General features: G+C 51.0%; 1 protein-coding gene across 1 annotated transcript in view; it reads left to right on the top strand.

Annotated features, from left to right (window-relative positions):
* JPH2 (junctophilin 2) overlaps positions 1-24,615 on the top strand; it is a 61,482-nt gene extending 36,867 nt beyond the window's left edge. The window contains exons 3-6 of the mRNA XM_082669688.1: positions 18,752-18,870; positions 19,920-20,626; positions 21,276-21,369; positions 22,804-24,615. Of these exons, the coding sequence (XP_082525814.1) occupies positions 18,752-18,870; positions 19,920-20,626; positions 21,276-21,356 (907 nt within the window). The 3' untranslated portion in view covers positions 21,357-21,369; positions 22,804-24,615. The remainder of the gene's footprint in view (positions 1-18,751; positions 18,871-19,919; positions 20,627-21,275; positions 21,370-22,803) is intronic.
* The last annotated feature ends 1,650 nt before the right edge of the window (positions 24,616-26,265 follow it).

Below are 26,265 nucleotides of genomic sequence, written 5' to 3'. Positions count from 1 at the left end.
CAGCCTCAGCTCCTCCAAAGGGCCGTTCTCTTTCCTGCCCATGGTCCTTTGCACGTGCTATTCCATGTGCCTAAAATGCTTTTCCCTTACTCTTGATCTTGCTAGCACCTCGTTTATCAGGCCTCACCCCGCTCAAATGTTTCTTCCTCAGGGAAGCTCTGAGCTCTTTCCTAGTCTGGGCTCCCGGTTATATGTTTCCTGTGTGCCCTGGCCTCACCTGCCACCCCGACAATTGTCCCTACTCATTCTGTCTTCCCGACTACTTTGTATACTCCCAGAGGATGGCAACCCTGTCGGCTGCGTTCACTGCCAGGTGGCGGCACCCAGCACGGCACCCAGCACGTATGTGGGGCTCAGGAAGCATTGCTGAATGACTGATGTTAGGTCTCCAACATCTCATAAGGGGAGGCACCCTCCATTTGACTCAGTTAAGCTTTCAATCACATTCAACAAATATGTACTGAGCACCTACTGTGTGCCAGGGAATGTTCTAGGCACTTAGGGAGGAAAACTTCAAGATCCTGGCCTGCATGGAGTTTACATTCTATCTGGGGAGACAGCACAGCAGACATAATAAATAAATTTTAGAGCACATGGGAGGGGGCAGATTGCCTTTCTAAATATGTGACATGAAGGAGTTGAATCAGTTAGCCAACCGGGTACCTGGGGGAAGAGCAGCCCAGTAGAGGGCAGAGTCAGGAAAAATCTCCAAGGTTGGCATGTGCCTGGAATGTTCTAGAAGCAGCAAGGAGACCAGCGTGGCTGACGTGGACTGAGAGAAGACGGTAGTATAAAAGGCCGGAGAGAGTGCATGGGTGGGAAGGGGACAGGTCGCTGCCAATGTGGGAGCCACTAGCTACATGTGGCAATTTATTTTTTTATTATTATTATTTTTTTAATACTTATTTATTTGGTTGCGCAGGGTCTTAGTTACAGCACGCAGGTAACTTAGTTGCGGCTCACCAGCTTCTTAGTTGTGGCACACGAACTCTTAGTTGCAGCATGCATGTGGGATCTAGTTCCCTGACCAGGGATCGAACCCAGGCCCCCTGCATTGGGAGCACAGAGTCTTACCCACTGCGCCACCAGGGAAGTCCCGACACGTGGCAATTTAAATGGAAATAAATTGAAATTAAATAAATTAAAAGTGCTCTTCTTCAGTCACAGTAGCCACATGGCAAGGGCCCCATGGCTACCGTGTCGGACGGCACAGAGGTAGACGGTTTCCCTCCTTGTTGAAAGTGTTGTAAACCCTGCCTCGCTGGGGCCTTGCAGGTCACTGTAGGGCATCAACCTTGCCATACATAACTGGGCACACATCCTGGGGTCCTTTCCTCACCTCTCAAAGTGGGTATGATAAAAGTACGCAAGGCCATCTGGTTCAGCGCCGGCCAAGGTCAGAATGCCTTCCCCATCATCCTTGCCGAACGGCCCTTCGGTCACTGCTTCTGTGTCTCCAGGCGTAAGAAACTCACCACCTCTTGAGCCAGTCCAGGCCAACTCTGGACAGCTTTGGCTTTTAGATTTGCTCAAACTAGGAGAATGCTCTGCTGCTCTGTCTCTTGTTTCGTTGGTCCCAGTTCTGCCCTCGGGGACTCTGTGGGTTAGAAACGTGTTCAGCTGCAGGTCACAGAACCTGTCTTGAGCACTAGGCTTATATCTTCTCACAGAAGAAGATCAGAGAGGCAGTGCCAGGCTGACGCGGCAGCTCCAAGATGCCCCGGGGGACGCCCCCCTCTGTCTTTCCCTCCTGCTCTGCTTAGAATGTAGTTTCTGTCCTTGTCCTCAAAGGTGGTCACAGCGCCCCTAGCTTCACCTCCACATCCAGGGCAGAGGTCGGAATGCAACATCTCCTTCTCCAGAGTGGGTCACATGGCCTTCCCTGAACAAGAGTAGGCTTCTGTTAGGAGGAAAGAAGGAGAGAATGGATATTTCGTGAGCGGTTAGCAATGCCTGCCCTGGACGTCCCTGCGGAGATGTAAAGATTGTGATCTTAGTGCCTCTGAGAGTCTTCACCGGCCTAAACGTCTCCAGCCCCTTTCCTCAGCCCCTGTTTTCAAATCTCATCACTTTCTCCATTTTCCAGGTGGAGAAACAGAGGCACAGACATCATTTAGTGATCGAGAGCATGGGTTTTAGGGTCATATAACACTGTTTCTTTCAACAGGTCACTTCCCTGAGCCTCAGTTTCCCCAACTGTGGAATATGGTGGAAATTAATAGAGTACTTACTGGTGAGGGTGTTGTGAGGGTAAGATGAGATAGTCCCGTCAAGTACTAGCCGCAGCGCCTGGCACACAGCCATCACTCAGTAGTGGCAGTTGTCATTTTTATTATTATAACTATGCTTCCTCTTGCTTCAGTGATTCCTTCCGGTGTTGATGAATGAGGAACCAGAGACCGCAGATGGTGGGAGCTCTCTGCCGGGTCCCCTGGGTGTTTCCATTGTCCCAGCAGTCACCCCAGGGAGAGCCTGTCTCCTCTCGTCTCCAGAGGGGTGTAGAGTGGGACCACAGAGAGGAGGAGGGGGCTGAGGTGAGGATCCGTCTCTAAAGCCACCTTTGGCCAAGCACATCCCTCGTGAGGGCTATCGCATTACTGCCCATGGGCTCGTCCCATCAGCCCCGGCTCCGCGCAACCCTATCTGGGAAGGGGGTATTACCCCAAGGTCATGGCAGCCCACTGCCAACCCCGTAACCCCACAGGACTTGAGGTAGCCTTGCCAGAAGCCTGGCCAAGGACAGGGTCCTCTGAGCTCTGACCCACCAGGTAGGGTCAGAAATGCCACAGGGTGGGTCCTTCCGGTGAGAATTGGTCAGAGGTTCACCCGGGCAGCCCTCCACGCCTGTAGCGCCCAGGCATAGATAGTTTTTCCCTGGGCACCCCAGCTGGGGTGGAAATAGAGACCAGCAGCCCTCATTAGTTCTTCCTTTACATTTTTAAAAGGTCCTCACAGTTAGACAAAAATGTAAAGTTTATCTTCTTTCCCTGTTCCCCTCTGGTTGCCACCTCCACCCCTGGTCAACTGTTACCTGCAGTTTTTTCTTTTCCTTCCAGAGTTACTTTATGCTTATATTAAGGTGAAACTTAACGTTTGACCTACAAAACAGCAATTTCGCATGGTTCCTCCTAATGTAAGCGAATGCAGAGATTCCTGTTTTCCTGTTTCTGCCACAAAAGGTAGCATATTACACATATTCACCTGAACCTTGCTTTTTTCTCTTTGCTGTGTGTATATATCAGAGAGCTTTCCAGATCTTTCCAAATAAAGAACTTTATCCATTTTTTTTTTTTTTTTTTTGCGGTACGCAGGCCTCTCACTGTTGTGGCCTCTCCCGTTGCGGAGCACAGGCTCCGGATGCGCAGGCTCAGCAGCCATGGTTCACGGGCCCAGCCGCTCCGCGGCACGCGGGATCCTCCCGGACCCGGGCACGAACCCGCGTCCCCTGCATTGGCAGGCGGACTCTCAACCACTGCGCCACCAGGGAAGCCCAAAGAACTTTATCCGTTTTAACTCCCACATAGTATTCCATTATATAGCTGAATCATCATTTATTTAATCAGGCCCCTGTTGTTGCACATGATTGTTTAGGTAGTTTCCAGAACTTTGCCATGTGAGATAAAGCTGTACGTTCATTATTTCACCCATGGATCAGTATATCTGTAGAATAAATTCCCCCAAGTGCAATTAGTGGTCAAAGTCTCTCTGTAGTGGTTGTCCCTTCTTATCTTCCCATCCACATTGTAGGAGGGTGAGAAGGCTGCCCCGACGTGCTGAATGATCCTGTGCAAGTCCCTGCCCTCTGTTGGTCTCCGTGTCCTGGGACACTGAACCATCCTTGCCTTGTTTTGGGGAAAAACAGAGACCCAGAATTGGCTTTTTGCTTGGCCTTTCCCACACCCCAGCCACATGCACATTGTTACCACGGCTTCTTTGGGAGATGACTTCAGCCTGGACCAAGGCCAGGGCATCCTAGTGCGGTCAACACGGAAGAGCAGGCAGAGGGACCAGCATGGGCAAAGGCACAGATGCGTGACCACGTGGGGTAAGGCAGCGTTTCCCAAATGCCAGTCACTGATGTACCTTCCCGAGCTGTGCCACAGCCATGTACCCTCTGGATTATTATTTCCTTACTATTTAAAAAAACCTTAACTTTCTTAAGCCTAAATTTATTTATTTATTGGCTGCACCTCGCGGCTTGCAAGATCTTAGCTCCCCGACCAGGGATCGAACCTGGGCCCACAGCAGTGAAAGCGCCGAGTCTTAACCACTGGACCACCAGGGAATTCCCTAAATTTATTTTTATAAAGCGTCTTTAGGTCATTACCATAGATAGAAATGCAGTGTTACGTAAAGAGAAGTTAGCGGAAAAAACAAAAACACAACCAGACAATACCAAAAGAAAACCAGAAAAACATACGCACAAGAAAAAGAGAAAAATACAGTGAAGCAAAACATCGTTAAACCATCCCCAGTGCGGTTGCCTACTAAAAGCTCAGATCAAGGCTGATTGCTGCTCTGCTCTCTCTCTGTTAAAAAAAAATGGAATATAAGACTCACTAAAGGTATATAAACATTAAATGAGACTTTCTCATTGAAGGAATCAGGATGGTTGACTTTGATTCTTAAAGGAACAATGTTATCTGATGAATGTCCTGGTACCACCTTTCATTTTCCGTCCTGCCAGTAGTAAGCTTTTGAGTCATTGGCCTGAAGGACAGATTTCTCCTCTCCCTCTTTCCAGAGCCTGAAAGGGAGGGAAAGCCAGTCTTTAGAAGGGCAACTGGACTCTGGAGTTCTGCATGGGAGGAGCCCAAGCTTAGACCTTGTACACAGTAGGCACTCACTAAATGCTCGGCAGTGACTGATTCATTAGTGGGCCTGAGGGGCTCTTACGAAAGCGGGATGGACATTGAGACTAACAGTGCCTTCCTGAATCTTGTCCAAGGAAAGCAGATGTCCTGCTCTCACTCTCCTCTCCTGTGGCAGACGGTTTACCTCAGGGCTGAAGCTTGCTGGTGGAACATTGGAACAGGAGTCCCCCAGACTGGAGAGGAAGAGCACAGGAGTACCGTTGCTACTCTCCTCATCCTCTTCCATCCCTTCATTTAAACACACAGACACAGAACAGATCAGGCACAGGTTTATTTCTCACGCATGTAAAATCCAAAATGAGTACCCTTCTCAGCGGGCAGCTCTCCTCCAAGCCATGATTCAGAGACCCAGGCTCCTTCCATCTTGTGGCTCTGCCATCTTCAACATACGGCTTCCAAGATCATAGTGCTCTCTGCATCAAGCCAACGAAAAGGAAAAACACCCGCAAAGAGGCAGTGGAAGGTTCTTATTGGCCAGGAAGTAGGGCACATCATGTCTTCTCACATTCCATTGGCCAGAATCTAGTCATGTGGCCACACCTTCCTGCAAAGGAGGCTGGGAAACAGTCCGGGTGTGTGCCCAGGAAGCAGAGGAAAGGGGTTTGGTGAACTGCTATCTAGTCTCAGCAATGTTTAGTGAACGTGGCCTTCGAGGCTCTTTATCATTTGCCTCCGTCCTAATTCTTCATTCACTCATGACATTGTCAGGCTAAACTTTTCTCAGCTTCGTAAACACTTGGTGTGTGTCTGTCTGTGTGTCTGTGTGTGTTTTAACACCTTTTTGTGCCTTGGTTCCTGCAGTTCCCTCTATTCAGACCACCCTTTCCTCGCTTCTTTCTTCTCTTCTCCATCTGACTAGCTCATACAGACATGGAAATAAGCCCACAGCCTCAGAATTTAAAATAAGACTTTGTCATTTTCCCAGGACTACATGCAGGAAGAAGAGAGGATGCCTGTGCACAGCGTGGAGGGGGTCCCCTTCAGCTCCCCTAACTCCTTCACAGAGCAAAGCGCAGGTTTCCACAGATGCCGCCTGAGACCCACTCCGAGAATTGTCCTGTGATAAATAGGGAGGGGAGATCCTGAGATCAGAGATGGCAGACTTCAAGTGCTTTTTGTCAAAAAAGCTAGTAATCTGTGTTTCAAAGGGGGAGGGGAGAGAAATTGCCCAGGTAGGAGATAAAACATAAGGATCTGAATCTGCTGAGACAGTTAGCTTTTTTCTAGCTCATGTCTATTCTGTGAAGTGATGTGCTGATTCAACAGCTCTTGGAGGGTCTGGTGGGTGGCGGGTGGAGATGGAGAACCCTGCTTCCTTGAGTTTGCCAGTTTCCATGGTGTAGACACTGCCACAGTGGCTGATCTCCAGCTACCCGTGTCCTGTCAAGAGCTTGCCTGGGCCATCTCCAGTCATGTTTAGTATCAGCCTTGATTTCTCCATTCCCACTTTGCTTCAGGCTGTAGCTCAGAGGTCTCCTCTGCAGGCAAGTTTACCATGTCTGTTCTTCTTCTGGGTTTCCCATTTTAAAAAGTCTGAACTTTCCCAGCTAGATTATTTTCCTATAGGTTTTCTCTACTGGTCTATAAGCGCCTTATGGCCAGAACTCTGATTTTAAGTTTCTTCATATCCCTGTTATGTTATCAGATGCCTGCACTTAGTAGGCACCCAGGGAATGCCTATAGAAGGCAGGCAGGCAGGGAAGATGGGAGGAGGTAGAGTTGAAGAGCCCGGCCACGGAGGCAGATCCCACTCTGTGACTTGTTGGCAGTGTGACCTCAGGCAAATCCCTTCACCTGTCTCGGCCTGCTTCCACATCTGTAAAAAGCTCCTTTATTTTCCTCTGCTCCAGCTCAGCCAGGCCTATCATTGAATAATAATTATGATAATAATAGTCATAATGGCTGCCATTTATTCATTCAGCAAATTTTTAATAAGCACTTGCTGTGGGCCAGGCCCTGTTCTTGGTGCTGGGAATTCATCAATGAACAAAACAGACAAGAATCTGTTCCTTGTGGAGCGTACTACGTTTGTAGTACGTCCTACATTTAGCGTTCTACATTTGCAATGTGCCATTAACTGAACGGAATTTCACAGGCATCTCATTTGGTCTCCGGGCAGCCCTGAAGAGCGAAGGTATCCTTTGCTCTATTTTATTGCTGCAGAAAGTGAGGCGAAGTAGATCGTGTGAGTTGCCACGGGTAAGCCAGTGCATAAGGGGTGGAGATGGGACTTGGACCCTTGATTCTGGTCCAAGACCTGGTTCTTAGCCATCAGGACATGCCCTTCCCAAGCCTCAGGCCCCCTTCCTGCCCACCTCTCTGCCTTTGCTCTGCGTTTGGTCGGTTCCCTTTGGCACATCCCTCAGGCCCACCCAAGACCTGACCCCTCCCTGATGGTGTCTGTTCTATCTTGAATCTTGTCTCCAAATGCTTCCTTGTTACCCGACCAACCATGGTTGGTCACCAGGCATGGAATCCTTTACTTCTTTATTTTGCTTCCTTATGACACCTCTTTCCCCTCCCCCTTCACCCCACCACCCCGGGGCCTAGGCATGGACCCACATAAAGAGCTCAATAAATATCTCTTAACTAATGCATTGAAATCCTTAATTTCTTCCTTGGACTCTAGCTCAAGTCTCGTTTTTACATGTCTTCATCGTAAGGGTAATTTTTTCTTCCTGGGAAATCTGAGAGTCAGATCTGTTGGAAACAAAACCTCAGCAGCTCTCGTGTGCACCTGCTGTGTGTTGAGTATGGTGTTCATCTCTTGCAGGGCTGGCTCACAAAGGTGACAGACAGTCGCTGTCGGTGACAGTTGGCACCTTAGTTGTGGTCAAAGCTGGGATGACCACGTTGCCTCGTGTGCCTGAGATCGCCCTGGATCATGCTGGGTATAATTATAAACAGACCCCCTTTCACCCTCAGATGCCCTGGTTTGAATGATAAGCTCTCCGGTCACCCTAAACAAATCCTGAGGACGTGACCCCCCACCCCCCGCCCTTACTGCTCTAAGCACTTTGCAAAATACCCACGCGTTTAGTTCTCCCAACTCTGTGAGGTTGGTGCTGTTATTCTCCCATTTCACAGATGGGGAAACGGAGGCACAGAACTGTAAAGCAACTTCCTCAAGGTCACACAGCTAGGAAGAAGCAGGGCTAGGATGGGAACCCCAGTCATCTGGTGCCAGAGCTCCCCCGTTCAGCCACTGCCTCAGCAAGAACTTCTCTAAGAGGTCTCCCCTGAGCCCATGCTCTGGGCTAGATGTGTCTCCCCCTTCCCACCCCACCAGGAGCCATGGACTTGTCTCAGTCGTGACTGCTGTGACATGGTTTGGGGATAGAGGAAGACAGCAACGTGGTCGGAATCTCCTCTGGGGCCCTCACACCTGACACAGCGCCTGAGGCCAAATAAAATCTCTGGAAATGCTTTTCGAAGCAAGGGATGTGATTTTCCAGGGCTGGGGCCGGGCTTGGCCCCTCCCCGCGGTTTCTTCCTCCCCGTGTGGCAGCAGGGGTGCCAGCCCTCAGGAGCAGATGGAGCTGCCTGGAATTCCTTCCTAAGGCTCCTTATCGGTTTTCAGAGCAGCCTGGGGGGTGAAGGGGGGTGTCAGGGACCTTGGGGGCTGCTCTGGGAAAAACTGGAATGCCGCAGCGGAGTACCACCTGGGGAGGGGCCGGAGGCTGGGGAGGGTGCTGGGCCGGGAGGGCTCAGCTGTCAACATTCCTCCAGCTCACAGAAAGCTCTCCTGTGCGCCTTGTCCTTATTTAGACAGGAGATGTCTGCTGACTTGGGCCTTGTGGGATGCCACGGCCGGCTGGCTCACCGGGTGGGCGGGGTGGGCTGAGGCGGGGAGCAGAGCACACCCAGAGCCAGGTCAGTGGGCTCTCTGCGGGCGATCCCAGTAGACCCAGGTGGGAAGTCCACCCCTTGGGGGGAAGAATCACTCTCTAAGTAATAGTAACAAAAGTAGCAGCTGCCATTGATGGGGTTCCCACTATGCACAGGGAGGCATGCTAGGCTAGTCTGTAAGTTCTAGGAGGTGAGTTTCTTCTGTTCACTGCTGTACCCCTAGATCTAGCCCGGGACCCGGCACACGGTAGGTGCTTAGTAAATACTTGTCACGATCAAATGAGTGTACCCTTCACATGCCGCAGTTCACTTGATCCTCAGAATAATTCTAGGGGCAGCTAAGTGCTATTATTAACCCAAGTTACAGATGGTGAAACTGAGACTTGGAGAGGTTCCACGACTTGGAAAAGGTCACACAACTTGGACATGGAGGAACTGGGGTTTGAAACCAGGTCATCTGACACCAATATTAATGAAAACTCCAACATTCATATTAAAAATTATTTAACATTAATCTTATTTTGGTGTTCACCACACTGGAATTCCTGGCTTTCCCCGTTTATTGACTGTGTGAGCTGGGTGGCTTATCTAACCTTCTCATCCTTAGTTTTCTCACCTGTAAAATGGGAATTGGTAGTGATGTCTACCTTAGAGAACACTGTGAGGATTCAATGAAATAATACATGCCAATATCTGAGCACAGTGCTGGCACACAGTAGGCACTCAACAAGAATTGTTCTTCAAATGACTACACCATAATTTAATCAACTACTTCCCCACTTCTTGCTTTGGCTTCATTTCCAATCTTTTGCTATTACAAACAGGATGGCAGTAAATACCCTTGTACGTGTGTCATTTTGCACAATTTGAGTATGTCAGTTGGCCAGATTCCCAGGAGGGGAAGCGCTATAGCACAAAAATATGTAGATGTTAAATTTCTAAAGAAAAAAAGGTTGAGCAGTCTGAAGTGATAAACATCAATCTATGGAAACGTGAAAAATTATGTGAGTGAAAAATGTATAATAGTGAAAGCTAAACTTCTCTAGTGCACACTCAGTGCAAAAGGCACTGTTCTAAGCCCTTTCTGTATATTAATTCCTTTAAATTTCATAACAACCCTATGAGGTAGGCATTATTATTATCCAAATTTGTAATAGTTGTCTATCACTGCCTAAAAAATTATCCCCAAACATAGCAGCACGAAACGACACATTTTTCTTATCTCGCAGTTGCTGTGGGTCAGGTATCAGGACGTGGCTGAGCTGTGTCCTCTGGCTCAGGGTCTCCCATGAGGCTGCAGTCAAGGTGTCGGCCGGGGCTTTGGTCCCATCTGAAGGCTCCCCTGGGGAAGGATCCACTCCACACTCACGCACATGGCTGTTGGCAGGATCCAGTTTCTCGTGGGCCATTGGACTGAGGCCCTGAGCTCCTTGCTGACGTTGGCGGGAGGCTGCCTTCAGTCCCTTGCCACGTGAGCCTCCCCAACGTGGGAGCTTGCTTCGTCAAAGCCAGCAGGAGTCTGCTAGCAAGAGCAAAGTCACCATCTTTTGTAAACTAGTCATGGAAGGGATATCCTATCACCACTGCCATAGTCTTTTTGTTAGAAGCCTGTCACTGAGTTCAGCCCACACTCAAGGGGAGGGGATCCCATAAGGGTATGAATACCAGGAGGCATCTGAAAAATCTTCCTGCCACACTCACTTTTCAGAAGAAGAAATGGATGCACAGAGAGGTTAAGTGATTTGCCCAGGTCACACAGCTAATGTCTGAGTCAGGGTTTTCAGACCTGGGTAGCATAACTTCAGATTCCATGCTCTTAAAAACTGGCCCTCAAAATTGACTCTTTATTGTGTTCACAGCTCTGTTAAAAAATAGATGTACACGTGGAAAGATTAGAAAAGAAGGCTCAAAAGCTAACATAGCTATCGTTTTAGCACAGTGGGTTTCCAGCGCTGTTGCTTTACTGTTACTCTTTTCATAATTCATAAAATGTGATTTTAAAATTTGGTGTAGACTTTTAAATATTTATTTATTTATTTGGCTGCATCGGGTCTTAGTTGTGGCACATGGGATCTTCGTTGCTGCATGCAGGGTCTTTTGTTGCAGCGTGCGGGCTTCTCTCTAGTTGTGGCGCACGGGCTTCTCTCTAGTGCGCACAGGCTCAGTAGTTGCGTTGCGTGGGCTTAGCTGTCCCGCAGCATGTGGGATCTTAGTTCCCCGACCAGGGGTCGAACCGCGTCCCCTGCATTGGAAGGAGGATTTTTTAACCACTGGCCCACCAGGGAAGTCCCTGGTGTAGACTTTTTAAAAAGGAAGTTTCCCTGTGCAGCCAACTCATCCAGAAAAGGCCTCACTTCTGAGACCTGGGTTCCAGATTGGACTGCAGGGCCCAGTCCTATGTGGGCGGCGGCAGGAGCAAGGCCTGAGGTCCCCTCCCTGTCACTTCACTGGCTGCCGAAATACAGCCAGACTTTAGTCACACAGCCAGGCAATTCCCAGGTTCCAACTGACTAACCTTTCTTTGGAGAAGTTGAGGGTATCACTGCTGGTAACTACTAGCCCTGGGCTCTATGATAGGCAGGATGAACGCTAGGGATGCCCACGCCCCGAAGGGAAGAGGCGTGGTTGTGGCCAGTCCCAGCTGCTGGGCTCTTCTGGCTTAACTGAAGTGTGTAGCAGATGCGTGGGTCAGCAAAGGCTCTGATGCCAGACAGATCTGGAATCATGTTCCAGCCGGCTCTGGATCTCACTAGCTATGAGCCATGGGCAAATAATTTCCTGAGCCTTCCTTTCTTCTCCTGTACAGTGGGTTGTCTTGAGGATGACATGAGATCACAGAGGTTGTTGTAATTTCCTGTTGCTGCTGTGACAAATTACCACAAACTTGGGGGCTTACAACACAGATTTATTCTCTTACAGTTCTGGAGGTCAAAAGTCTGAAATCAGTCTCCGTGGGCTAATAACGTCAGGGTGTTGACAGGGCTGGTTCCTTCCGGAGGCTGACAGGAGAATCCAGTTCCTTGACTTTTCAACTTCCTGGTGGCTGCCCCCACTCCTTGGTTTGGGGCCCTATCTGCATCTTCAAAGGGCATCACTCCAGTCTCTGCTCCAACATCACATCATCTCCTCTCCTGTGGTCCCATCTGCCCCTGCCTCCCTCTTATAAGGACACTTGTGGTTACATTTAGAACCTGCTTGTATAATCCAGGATAATTCCTGCACCTCAAGATCCTCAATTTAATCACATCTGCAAAGCCCTTTTTGCCATATAAGGTAACATTCATTGGTTGCAGGGATTAGAACCTGGATATCTCTGGGGCCATTATTCAGCCGACCACAAAGATCAGGTGTCTGGCACATAGTTAGTAAACAGCAGCTCATTACTTTGCCTCCCCCTTAGAGGCTGAGGGGGGGAAGGGGTGTCACCCACCCACACATGGTGAGTGTGAGCCCCCTTCCCAGCTGGGCTGGCAGCTCTTTTTCAAGAAGGGGAGGAAGGTTTCTGTAAAACATGATCTGGAACAGGTCACCGCCATGGCCTGGGGATTTCAGGCTGGGCTTCCAAGGTCGGGAGGTCCTACCTAGGGCCTGAAGGGGGGCACAGCCCCCTAGACTCAAAACCCATGCCCCTCCACTTCAGCTAAAACAAATTCACTTTCTAAAATTTTCAAACACTTGCATAGAGCTTTCTATGTGCCACGTCCTGTTCTAAATGCCTTATGTACATTCACTCTATAATCCCAACAACTCTATGAGGCAGGGGCTATTCATAACCCCATTTTACAGATGGAAAAAAATCAAAGTACAGAGAATTATGTAAGCCACCCACAGTCAAAAACAGTGTTCTTAACCACCTCAAAATACCAAAATATTAACAGCAATTTTTCTTTTTTCAAAAACATCTGCTTATTTTCCAAATTTTGATGATGAAACCATATTATTTTTACTACATATTTTATATATTTATAATATATAATATAAAAATAACAAAATACAAATTATGAACATGTAACCCACCACATGGGCTTTCTCCTGCCCTGTAGCCTTCTGTTTGTTCTCAAAACTTTTCACCTTGTCTTATCTCTGACCAGACTCTACATCCTTCCAGAGCAGGGGCCATGTCTGGCTTAATGTTCATTATAATAATAATGGGCAAGTGACTTAACCTCTCTGTGCCTCAGTTTCTTCATCTGTAAAATGGTTGTGGTGCCTATCTCCTAGGGAGGTACGAACCCTTAGTTTATTTCCCATTTTTTCTTATTAGAAGTAATGTTTCTAGATCTAAATGTAAGAAATAAACTATAAAACCCTGGGGATAAAATATAGTAGTAAATCTTTGGATGTTGAGCTAGGCAAAGCTTTCTTAGATATGACACCAAAAGCACAGGCAACAAAAGAAAAATAGATAAATTGGATATCATTAAACTTAAAGACTTCTATGCTTCAAAGGACACCATTAAGAAAGTGAAAAGACAACAGAATGGGAAAAATATTTTCAAATCATATATTTGATAAGGGACTTGTATCTAGAATATATAAAGAACTTTTACAACTCAATAATAAGACAAAAAATTTGAAAACAGGCAAAGAATCTAAATAAACATTTCTCCTAAGAAGATTCATAAATGGTCATTAAGCACATAAAAACACACTCAACATCATTAGCCATCAGGGAAATGCAAATCAAAACCACGATGAAATGCACCTCACAAACCACTAGTGTGACTAAAATTTAAAAATGGATAATAGTAAGTGTTGACAAGGAGGTGGAGAAATTGGAATCCTCATATGTTATTGGAAGAAGGTAAAATGTTGCACTCAATTCAGAACCAGTCTGGCAGTTCCTCAAAAGGTTAAAAAGACTTATCACATGACCCAGCAATTCCACTCCTAGGCGTATACCCAAGAGAAATGCAAACATACATCCACCCAAAAACTTCTACATGAATATCCATAGAAGCATTATTCATAGTAACCAAAAGGTGGAAACAACCCAAATGTCCATCAGCTGTTGAACAGATAAACTAAATATGGTTTATCCACACAGTGGACCATTATTTGGCAATAGAAAGGAATGAAGTATTATTTATGCTACAACGTGGGTGAACCTTGAAACAATGTTTTCATGACATATCCTTCTATAAATGCATACTTAAATCCCAATTTTTTGGCAGTCCTTAGCATTTTGGAAGGGAGTTGCTGGTAAACATCATTATAATAACAAAAACGGTAACAATAATGATAGCTAATATTTGTTAAGTGCTCAGTTTATGCTAAGCACTTTTGCGCAATCTTATGTCAGGCTCCCAGTAATTTTGTGAGTTAAATGTTATTAACCCCATTTCGCAGTTGAGGAAACTGAGGCCAGAGAGCAAAGGTCAGGTACCCAGAATATGATGGATGTGAACTTGTACCCTTAATCCCTCTGGTGAAGAGTTTCCCAGCAGGGCTTAGCACATGTTTGCCAAATGAATGCAGTCCAGGCAAGACTGGACCCTTGTCTCCATCCTTGTTGGAGGACAGGGGAACTTTCTCCCAGGGAGCTATCTGGGCAGGTGGCTGGACATCCCACCTGTGGTTCCTCCTCGAGTTTACTCTGACCATGATTGTTCTGGGGGGAAACGGCTACAGCCAGCCAGAGCTAGGGGCGAGGGGCTATTTTGGGAGAAGACAGGGCGGTGGCATCTGAAGCATCCCCTCAGGAAGACTTGGCTGCACTGCCCTTATCAACCACCTCTGCAGCTTCAGAGAGGCTGGCAGCGGCCTGAGTTGGGGGCTCTGATTATCTGCCTCTGTCCTCCAAACCTACCATGGGCTCCTTGTTCTGATGGATTTCTGAAAAATTTTTAAGTGAACAAATTAGTGACATTAAGTACATTCAGGTTTTTTGTTTCAGTCGTCTAAAAACAACTGTGCTTCTTATATATTTTATTAACAAGCACCTAGATAGCACTTTCTGTGTCCTGGCTACTGTTCTAAGGGCCATATGACTGTTTATTCATTTACTCCTTATACTGTTTCTCTGAGGCAGGTGCTGTTATTATCCCCATTTTACAGATGAGGAGACTGAGGCTCAGGGGGCTCAGACTTGCCCAAGGGTATAAGGAGCAGAGCCAAGACCTGACCCCAGACAACCTAGCCAGAGCTGCCCCCTCTTAGCCACACCCCCATGCAGTTCAAGGCTTTGCTCTGCGCCCCTGTCCATCCACTGATTTTCAGAGATGTGGCGTAGTTGACCTGGCAGGGCTGCATTAAGCTGTGAGCTCCTCAGGCGGCTGCTGGGTCTGATTTTGCCCCATCCCTGGTCCCAGCACGTGGAACACCTGGCCCAGTTAGTTAGTGCCAGGAAGGCCGCGGCTCAGTGTAATGGGGAAGAGCTTGGGCAGGTGCACTTTCTAGCTGTGTGACCTTGAGAAAGTGACTTCACCTCACTGAAGTCACGTGTAATTGTGGCCATAGCACAGAGCTGGGCACAAAGTGCTCAACCAATAACAGATGAATATTATTAATCAGAGTAGTAGAAGAGACCGTTGTTGAGTGGATGCATTAGAACAGAGGTGGGCAAACTTTTCCTGTAAAGCACCAGATGGTAAATATTTTTGGCCTTGCAGGTCACGGACTTCGGTGGCAACTACTTAACCCTAGATAATAGTAAACAAATGGGTGTGGCTCTGTTCCAATAAAACTTGATATGGACGCAAATCTCAAGGCCATATAATTTTCACGTCATAAAATTACTCTTTTGGGTTTTTTCCCACACCTTTAAAAATATAAAGAGCGTCATTAGCTCACAGGTGGGACAGAGGCAGCGGGCTAAATCTGGCCTGTTGCCCTGACTTGCTGACCCCTGCAGTAGAATGTGAGCTCTACAAGGGATTTTTGGATACTGGGTTTGCTGTAGTCACAGTGCCCAGAATAGTGCCCAGCACATTGTAGGCAGTCCATAAAGTTGTATGAAATGAATGAATCTGGTTGTTGAAGTGGGTCTTGAGCTGGCCCTTTAAGGCTGGGAGGTGGTAGGACTGAGAAGGAACATTCCAGAGGGGAGAACAACCAGAACAAAGGAGTCAGGGGTACATCCTGTGGGTGTCTCCCTTTGGCCCAATGAAGCCATCGGTGGCCTGATGGAGACACCTGGGCAACAAGGCCAGATCTAATGGGGCGGTTAGGGGTCTGGGGTGGGCAAAGGAGTCAGGGGTGGGGCTGGATACTCTCAGACGTGCTTCCACTGGGTTATTGCCCTGCCCCATCCCTGAACCACCACCAGCCCTATTTTTAACCCTGCTGACGAAAGAAAATCTGTTGAAATCAAGAAGGGTGACTGATCCCTGCCCCACCCTGTGCCCCAGTTACTCTCCTTCCCTTCTCCCCATTAGGGGCAGAGCCATCCTAGGAGACCCTCCCCAAGAAACATCAAAGTGGTCATAGGAAAAGAGATGGTTCCTGCGCTTCCCTAGCAGGACCTGGACTCAGGGAGGGATCCTGGTGCTTGAAGAGAGCCACTCAAGGCTCCCGGGGGGGTTGAGCAGGCCGGGAACTGCCCAAGAGAAGACTGGATTTTCTCTCTGTCTGACTAATGCATGCTTCTCAAATTTTAATGAGCAGTGGAAGCAGCTGGAGGTTTATAAAATACAGATTCCTGGGCTCCTCCTAAGAAATTCTAATTCAATAGATCTGGGGTGGAGCCCCCAAAGCTGCATTTTCAACAAGTGCCTGGATGATGAGGGGCTGGGGGGGTTGGTGAATGGACCACACTGTGAGTGCCACTGGACCAGAAGATAGCCTTTGGACCACAGCAGTTCAGCCTGCCCTGGTAAGCTGCCAGATATACCCCATCAAGGCTGCCTCGGGCCGAGAATTTGGAGAGCCTTGAAGGCCACCCTAAGTAGTTTGGACTTTATTTTCAGCACAATAGGAAGCCTTGCAAAGATTTTCAGCAAGAGGTGAGGCCAGGAGATGTATGGGTTAAGCAAGCTGCATGTCATTGGTTGTAGGAAGCGAGCCTGGAGGCTACAGATGGGAGTGGGGGACCTTGCAGGAGGAGTGATAGAAGGAAGGAGAATGGGCAGATTCAAGAGCTGTAGGGGGAGCAGGAGAGACAGGAGTTGGTGGTTGTTGTCTGTGAATATTGAAAGATGAGGAAGAGGGGTGTGGGAGACACTGGGATTCCTGGCTTGAAGGCTGGGGAGCTGGGGAGCTATTCCTGAAATCAGAAGCATTTTGCGTGGGGAGCTAATAAGGTATTCAGTTGGTCAGACTGATGGATGTGGACAGAGGAGCGTGCTTCCTTTAAACCCAGCAGCCCTTATTGCCTTGGGCTGTGTGGCCACTCCCCTCTGACCTCTGTTCTGGCTGCCCTGGAGGGTCCACCGTTGATCCCCCAGAATCTTCCAGGGCTCAGTGTGGAGGCTGCCATTCTGGCCTGAGGAGTCCTGCAACACAGCTTCCCAGGGCACCGGGAAACAAGCCTCATCCAGCTCACGTTACCAAAAAAGGACATTTTCGCAGTTTGAGGGTTTGCCCAGCCCTTTCCCTCCTCCCCCAACCTGGGGTTTCAGGTTTCCAGGGAAGTGTCTCTGAAAATTTAGATCTTTGAATCACACATACCCATGTACAGGCAAATACGAGTCTGGGGATATGCATGTACCACACTCGGTTTTAAAATGTTTTAAAGTATAGTTGATTTACAATATCATGTAAGTTTCAGGTGTACAGCACAGCGATTCAGTTATACGTATATATATGTATCACACTCGGTTTTAAAATTTTTTAAAGTATAGTTGATTTACAATATCATGTAAGTTTCAGGTGTACAGCACAGCGATTCAGTTATACGTATATCTATGTATGTGTATATATATTCATATATCTAGGTATGTATATACATATTATATATATATCTATTCTTTTCCAGATTCTTTTCCCTTATAGGTTATTACAAAATACTGAGTATAGTTCCCCGTGCTCTACAGTAGGTTCCTTGTTGGCTCCACACTGGATTTTGATGTCACAAATGTCATCTTCCTCCTTCTCCTTCTCCACCACCGTCACCACCATCGTCACCATCATCATCATCACTAAGCCCCATCCCGGGCTAAACACTTTTATGTGTTGCCTCTCAGTAGTTTTCGCAGCAGCTCCAGGGGGAGTGAGAGACACAGAATCAGACAGGGAAGTAGCCAAGCAGGGATGTGGTCTTACCTGGAGTCCAGCGTCAGCCTGGTCCCATACATCTTTATTTTTACTAACCTCTAACTGAAATTTAGTATTTTCTTCAATTATGGAAGTTGGCAATAAATCAACAGTAGTATTAGCAGTATCTCTGACTTTGTCACTAATAGAAATCACATATATTTTCACGTCACATTACTGTTGTTGCACGTATCCTTGAAATATTCTTTATGTTAATCTATACTTTTAAATTATGGTAGTTAATAGACCTGCTAGATATTTTGTTTAAAGTGTTAATAAAGAAGAATATACATTATTATATTACAAATTTGTCCCTTTAAATATTTTGGTAACAGTGTGTCAATATAATTGCATCCCTTTGTAATCCTGTGTAATTTGTGCATTTTAAAACATTCCAAGAAGGGGTCCAGCGGTGTCACCAGATGCCAGGAAGATCTGTGACACAAATGAGGTTAAATTCCCTGTTCTGGGCCTTGGCCTCTGCATTCTACCAGCAACAGGGGGAAAAGAGAGGATGAAGAGGATTACAGGGGGGGTTTCTGTGGGCCAGGTCTGGAAATGGCATAATCCTGTCTTCCCACAATGCTTTGGCCAGTCACCTGACCCCACCTAACTGCAGGGGAGGCTGGGAAATGTAGTCCATCTGTGTGTCCAGAATGAAGAGGAAGTGGTCTGGGGAATGCACAGCAGTCTGGACCACAGGGCTCAATAAATATTCATTGACAGCTGGAGTGAATGAAAATTCTGTCCAGAGTGTCTCTTTGTGGGTTGGGGAGGAAGGGCAGAGGACTAGTTCTCTGGAGGGATCCTGAGTCTCCACCATGTTGTCTCCTTAGGACAAGTCACGCCAAGGCCAAAGCTGAGGCAGCAGAACAGGCTGCCCTGGCTGCCAACCAAGAGTCCAACATTGCCCGCACTTTGGCCAGGGAACTGGCTCCAGACTTCTACCAGCCAGGTAGGGCCAACCAGGGAGGGGAGGGGCAGGACGGGGTAGGGGGAGGTCCTGGGGGGGGGTGGACACCTTTTCTTTGCTTGTTGGAAAGCTGAGATGCTCAAGTGGGTCCACGCATGCCTTTGAGTTCCAGAATCTGTGGAGCGTGGTGCAAGCATGGGATGGGTGCAAGTATGGCACAAGGGGACTCATGCTGAGATTGTGGCGGGGTATCAGAGGCTCCCCCCACTCCAGCCCGTCTCTTCTCTCTGGGAAATGGGGCTGCAGAGTAAGGAGGACCCCCTGGCTCTGATACAGACTTTACATTTGGATAGAGCGGTGGGAGCCCATCAGGGTGGGGGACTGGTGCTGCCTGCACTGAGGGTTTTAAGGTGAGTGGCACGATTAGATTTGTATTTTGTAAACATTCTGGCTGCGGCCGGAAGACCAAAGGGAGACTAGATGGAAGACCGCGGAGCGCAGATCTGTGCCTGGGAGGTTAAGTCGCTTCCCATCACAGTGCGCCCCCTGCTGGTCCAAGGAAGAGCGACCCTGGCTGGCTGCCTCCGCCCTTGGGTGGTCATAGCAACAGCTGTCACCACGTGCCAGGCACTGAGCTCAGCATATTACAGGCATTTTTTTTTTTCACCCGATTAATCCTTCCGTTAGTATTTATGAAATAGGTATGATTGGGCCCGTTTTTCAGATAAGAGAATGGAAAGAGACCAGTGTGACCATACAGAGCATAAACTCTGGAGCCAGACTAGCCTGAGTGCCAGTCCTGGCTCTGCCCTTGGTCAGCGGAGTGACTCTGGGCAAGTGATTTTTACCTCTCTTGAGCCTCCTTTTCTTCATCTGTACAATGGAGGCTAAATAATAGCATACACCGCATAGGGTTATTAAAATGATTAAATGAGTTAGTATTGGGGAATTGCTTAAAACAGTACTTGGCACTTGGTGGCCGTAGGTTAATGCTGGCTGAGTACATAAATGAGACTCAGAGCGGCTTGCCCTGGGTCATCCAGTGCTGGGACCGGGGTTCGATTGCAGCCTCCCCGTGTGGTCCCCGGCAGGTCCGGAGTATCAGAAGCGCCGGCTGCTCCAGGAGATCCTGGAGAACTCGGAGAGCCTGCTGGATTCCCCCCACCGGGGCCCTGGCGCCGCAGGCCTCTCGGAGCGGCCCCGCGAGAGCCCGGAGCTGCACGAGCGCGAGACCCCTGCGCCCGAGGGTGGCCCCCCGTCGCCGGCCGGGACGCCCCCTCAGCCCAAGCGGCCCCGGCCGGCCGCGGCGTCCAAGGACGGCCTGCTGAGCTCGGGCGCCTGGAACGGCGAGCCCGGCGGCGAGGGCAGCCGGCCGGTCACGCCGTCCGAGGCCGCTGGCCGTCGCAGCCCCGCGCGTCCCGCCAGCGAGCGCATAGCCATCGAGGCGCTGCAGGCGCCGTCCGTGCGGTCGCAGGAGCCCGAGGTGGCGCTCTACCAGGGCTACCACAGCTACGCCGTGCGCACCGCGCCGCCCGCGCCGCCGCCCTTCGAGGACGAGCCCGAGCCCGAGGTCCCCGCGGCCGACTCGGCGCCCCCGTCCCCGGCCGCCCCCGGCACGGCGGCCCCGCCCCGAGGCTCCGCGCCCGAGAGCCCCGCCAAGCTGGAACCCAAGCCCATCGTCCCCAAGGCCGAGCCCAAGGCCAAGGCCCGCAAGACGGAGGCCCGGCTGACCAAGGCCGGGGCCAAGAAGAAGGCTCGGAAGGAGGCGGCGACGGCGGCGGAGGTGGAGGTGGAGGAGGTGAGGCTGTCGGTGGGAAGTCGGGTTCCCCAGGCGTGGGGGAGCTGGGGGTGGGATGCGGGGGCAGATGGCCGGGTGGCGAGGGTGATGGCGCAGGACAGGGCAGGCGGGATGTGGCCTTAGTTAAGTGCAGCCTGATCCACGGTTATGCAACACAGCCCCACCTTGGGGCAGGGGGCTGGGCTTTGTGCCCGCTGTCTGGGCAGTTCTTTGGAGAAGGAGGTGGCTGGGGGTCCTAAGCGGCTGGGGTGGGATGCCCCTGTCCATCAGGCTCCCAGCCTCAGCTGCAAGATGTGGCAGCAAGGGGCCCAGGGCGGGGCCTGGGTCCTGGACCGCTGGGCTTGCTACAGGAGGCTGGGAGCTAGGAACTGCAGCGCCAAAGACTGAAGCTGGGCTCTGAGGGACTGACAGCTGTGGCCCCAGAGGAATTAGCAGTGGGGAAGGCCGTGTTCTTGGGTTCCAGGCCCAGCTCTGCCCACTGTGTGCTCTGGGATATGTTCTTGCCCCTCTCAGGACCCTGAGCAGTTTGGTTATTTCCAAGAATCCTTCCAGCGCTGATGGTGTGTCCCGGTGCTGGGCACAGCAGTGAGCAAGAGGGTGGGGGTGTGCTCTCCCGGGGACTCAGGCAGCCTCTCTCCACTGTTCCCAGGTCCCCAACACCGTCCTCATCTGCATGGTGATTCTGCTTAACATTGGCCTGGCCATCCTCTTCGTTCACCTCCTGACCTGACCTCATCCACCAGGTGCGGCTGGGAGGAGGGGATGGGAGCCCCTGGGGGAGGAGAGTAAGGGCCAGCTGCCTGCCGAGCGGACCATCCTGTGGTTAACTGAGGCCCGTCCCCCAGCAGAGGCAGGGACCTAGAGTGTGGATTTGAGAGATCACCTCTTCCCAGTACACAATACACACACACACACACACCCTCACACAGACACACACACACATACACCCCCTCATTAGCTCAGCGTTCGCAGAGCACCGGATCTCTGTCAGGTGAGCACTGGGGCCTTCATTCATTCAGTCATTCACTAACACATCATTAATTTAAGCACAGTTTACTGAGCACCTGCTCGCTGGGATCTAAGGATTCAGCAGGGACTCACTCCTGCCCTAAGAAAGGGGGTGAACATGAGAGTAAACCTTTAACTTACAGCTCATTATGTAAGTCTTGCAGTTTAAAGGTCAAGCAAAACCGTTCTTGACTCCATCCCCCCAGACCCCCGCAGGTCTAGACTGAGGCCACCTGGCATGGCCGGGTCCTCTTCTCTCTGTCCTCCAATTCTCTCTTGCTCCCACCCTCTACCTGCCCACCCCCCGCCCCCGCCCTCAGTCCTCTCTTCCTGAGACCCTGCTGTCAGTCAGTTGGTTCCATCAATTGGTTTTCTCCCTGTGATGGAGCTCAGGGGCTGGGTAAGATCCGGGGGGGAAAAGGAAGTGGGCTGGGCTGGGGTGAAGGAAAAAGGCCCTGGTTGGTCTCAGGGTGAAATAGCTACAAGGCAAATAAAATCTTTCTCCTGCCGGGACCAGCCTTTACACTATAATTCCTGTGCTTGGTGATGCTAACAGAGTTTCTGCCTCTTGCCCTCCCCCACTCCACCAGAGACCCCCTCCCTTGATCCTAGCTTAGTGTGGGCTGGAGGTTCCTACTCAGTCCCAGAGGAGAAGGAGAAGGAATCCTTGTCCTGTCACCGGGTAAATAGGCAATGACAATATTAGCCTGGTAGGTGCTGGCATGCGGGTGGATGCTGAGCTAGGCAGGGTCCATGTCTCATAGGGGATCTGGGAAGGATTGCGGTGGAGACTGCCAACTTCCTGACCTGAAGGATGGAGAGGGGCGAGCCAGATGGCAGTGGGGGAGGAGGAAGAAAGGGAAGAGTGTCCCAGGTAAAGGGAACAGGCAGAGACAGCAAATAGGCAGAGGCAGCAGCCAGCGGGGGGCCTTGCAAGGGCCAGGCGAGGCCTCCGGGATTTGTATCTGGTCCCACTGAGTCAGAGCCAAGGGGCAAGCCTGCCCTGGGGGCTTGGGGAGGCAGGGCTGGTGGTGGTAATGGAGATGTTGCCCCAGAGAGCATCAGGCCTGAGGCTTGAACCCTGCCTGGAGCCTGGCTGAGCCCCAGCCTCCCTGCCCTTCTCCCCGCTCCCTCCTTCCCTCGCCTGACCCTCTGCCGTATCTTTGCAGAGCCAGGAGTTCCTGCTGAGGACGCGTGGACCCATCTTTCTGCAGTGCCCCGCAGGGCAGCCGAGGAGGACTGGACTCTGGACCTGGATGCCGGGGGTCCAGCTCGCATCCACACCACAGACATTTAAGGAGGTTTCCCGTGGCGCCCATGCCCGACGCAGGCGGTGCCCAGAGGGAGAGAAAGGGCCGGGCACCCTCCGGGAGCTCTCTGCCCAGTGGCAGGGAAAGCCCTGAAGGCAGAGCCTTGGTCTTGAGCACCCTGATCTGCTCCGTCCCCCATCCTCATCCACTCCCTCGCCTCACCCCTGGGTCACCCCCTCCCCGGGGTTTTCTGTGTTTTGGGAGAAGTCACCAAACCAGGATGTTAAAATCCCAGTCGCCTTCTTTCTACCCTCCCTTGCTTTCTTTTATCCTCTGGCTGCTGGGCTGAAGCCTCTCGGGCAAGTGGAGGGAGTGACAAGATCCTTGCGGTGGGCCAGCGAGGGAGACGCTCCGACAGCCCAGTGGCCCTTCCCATCGCAGTCCGGACCCCGTCCACGCTCTGTCCCTTGCTTACAGATGTTCTGGGTGACAGTAGAGGAAATGGACATGTTCCATTTGAATATCCCAGGATACAGTGCTTCTGTCTCCTCCCACTGGTCCAGTTAGCTTCCCTCTGGACCAGTAGAAGAGGGAGAGACGGGAGGAATTGGGGCCTTTGGCTGGGAAGCCACTGAGCAGGTGGCCAGGGGGTGGGGGTAGGGAGAAGGGCTAAGGGGTGGTGAGGATGGCCCTGTCTCTGAGTGCACCTGAGCCTGGGGCTGGCATTGCATGTGGGGCTTCCAGGATGCTGAGGGGGGAGAAGGGGTCGCCCTGCAGGAGCCGTGGGGCTGGTGCAAACCTCCGGGGATGCCCCGTGAGTTGATTTGTCCGCTTCCGCTCCCAGGGGCCACCACAGGCTCGGGGAAGCGTGAGCATGGAAGCCCAGGCAGATTTCACTGGGGCTGACTCTCGGGCAGGTGTGAAGACAGGTGCTTGTCAGCCAGCGTTTCCCAGGGAGAGGGGAGCAAGTCTGGGCCTCCCACTGGGCACAGTCTGTGATAATAAGCCCCGCGGCTTGCTTGGCAGAAGATGGTATTTGCATGTAGCCCGTTAACAGATGTTTTGTACCACGCTGATCCTTCTGGGCCTTGGTGTTGGCTGCAGCTGGGGGGAGGCTGAGGGCTGTGGCCTCTGCCCCGGGGAGGATGGAGGGCAGGTCTTCCAGGCCCCTCCAAGCTGAGCCGGGGGAAAGGATGCGGCCGCGGCACCTAAGCAGAGCTGGAGGGGGCAGCTGCTCGTCTTTGTTTGTCTGCCCCCTGGGGGCTGGGGCGTTGTGGTCTGGCCTCTCCGGGGCAGCTCTTTGACCTGGAGTTTGCTTCTGATGGGGTCGGCTTTCCCCTCCTCCCTCAATACTTGGGAACCTTCCCTCCAGCTTCACACTTGCTGTTTCAAGCACCGCTGGGGTCTCGAGGCGTGGTTGGAACCTTGGACTGCATTTCCGCGGAGAGGAGCCCGTGGGTTCTCCCATCCTCCAAGGGCTCTGCCTCTGTGTGTGGGCTTTTCTGGACAGCTAGGGAATGAGGGGGGTGGGCTGGGGGCACTGCTCAGGGCTGACGGCCTCCAGGCCTCCGCTCTGAGGTCACTGTCGAGGGTTTCTGGTCTGGCTCGGGGCCAGGGATAAGCCTTTGGCTGCCAGAGCTCCCTCCCGGGGCCTTGTTTGGGGGCTGGTGTTTGGGGTGAGGGTTCAGGAAGCTGCCGTCTGTGCCATAATAAACTTGCATCTGCTCACAGGCTCTGGCTGGGCTGCAGTGTCTGCTTGTGGGCTCAGGACGAGGGACTGGCTGAAGGAGAAGAGAGGCCCGGGACCCTGGGTCATGCTGGTCCAGGCCCTGTCTCTCTCTTACAGTTCCCATAATACCGCCTGAGGGGTGGCTGAAGGGCTTCAGTTCTGGAGGGATGCCCCAAAGGCCACAGACCTTCTAAAGCAGACCCTGGGTTTCTAAAGCAGACTTCCAGAAGATTCCCTAAGCAGCATATAGTAGAAGAAAGAGCCTGCCTTTTTTTTTTTTTTTTAATCTTTGGCCGCACTGTGTGGCATGAGGGATCTTGGTTTCCAGACCAGGATCGAACCCATGCCCCCTGCATTGGGAACGTGGAGTCTTAACCACTGGACTGCCAGGGAAGTCCCCAAAGAGCCTGCCTTTTGAGATTGGCCTCCCTGGGCTCTAGTCCTGCTCAGCGTACTTATTTCACTTCTCTGAGCCTCAGTTTCCTCATCTATAACATGGGGAAAATAATAATACTACCTCCTGGGGTTGTAGCGAGGATAACGTTAAATGTTGAAGCTTATGTAAAGCCCAGCTGTTGAGAGCAGTGAGAAGTGCAGACTTTCCATTTTGGGATCCTTATTGCTTTCGCACGAAACTGCTGTCATCAGTCCTCTCACAAGCCTTTTGCATTTTGATAGAGACCCCAGAAGCCCCAAGGGGGTGGAGATGATTCACGCCCCCGTCAGAGAGTCACAGAATGTCTCAGTCAGAGGGGGGACCCAGAGACCATCTTCATACTCTACAGAGGCTCAGAGAGGAGAAGAGACTTGCCCAAGGTCACACAGCAAGTCAAGGGCAGGAAAGCAGTTATCTTGTTTGTGGATAAGTATTAAGGTTCTCTCAAGGCCAGGAGCCCCCAGTGAGATGGTTGGAGGGGAGGGTCCCTCGCCCATCAACTGGCTTGAGTGCAGGCAGGTCCCGGGGCGCTTTGGCGATCAGGAGCCCTGGCTTTCTGCCAGGGCTTTCTGCGTGCCAGTCAGCCCCTCTTTCTGGGTGTCAGCTTCCTCTTTTGCCAAGGAGACCATCGTTCCTGCCCTGTTGCCTTCTTCACAGGCAGTGCAGTTGTAAGAATCAAATGAGGTAGATCATGGGTGGTAAAGAGATTGTCAAAACCCTGGAATAATCCAGGGATCCCCAGGAAGAAGGATGGGTTTGGAGGGACTACGGGAGGGATGGAGGGAGTGGGAGTGAGTGGTAATCTGCAGAGGTTTGGGTAAAATCCACCAAGAGAAGGGGTGTGGGGTAGGGTGGCAGGGCAAGTGGGCAGCCAGCCCAGTTGACTAGTCTGTAGACTGGATGTGTGTGTGTGTAAAGTGGGAGTGTGGGGTGGAGAGCAGGAGGACGGCTGCATTAGAATCACCTGGAATGGTTTGGCAAGAAAGCTCATTCCCGAGCCCCACTCTGGAACTTCCGAGTCAGGTAAGGTTGGTCGGAGTCGGGCGCCCCCTGGTGGCGAAGCACAGCTTACAGCCTGGCTGGTTCCTTTTTCAGCCTTGGCCACTGGCAGCTCTAGAAGTTTGTCCTGTCCTCTGCCAGGTCCAGGATCCGGTTAAGGTGTCTTGTGCCATAGGGGAACTTAAAACCACCTTGTGGGCATTGCCAGGGTCTGTGA

Source organism: Grampus griseus, assembly GCF_964374135.1.
Source record: "Grampus griseus genome assembly, chromosome: 14".
NCBI classification, from domain to species: Eukaryota; Metazoa; Chordata; class Mammalia; order Artiodactyla; family Delphinidae; genus Grampus; species Grampus griseus.
Note: the sequence above shows the minus strand (reverse complement) of the source record. Positions and strands in the feature narration are given on the sequence as shown.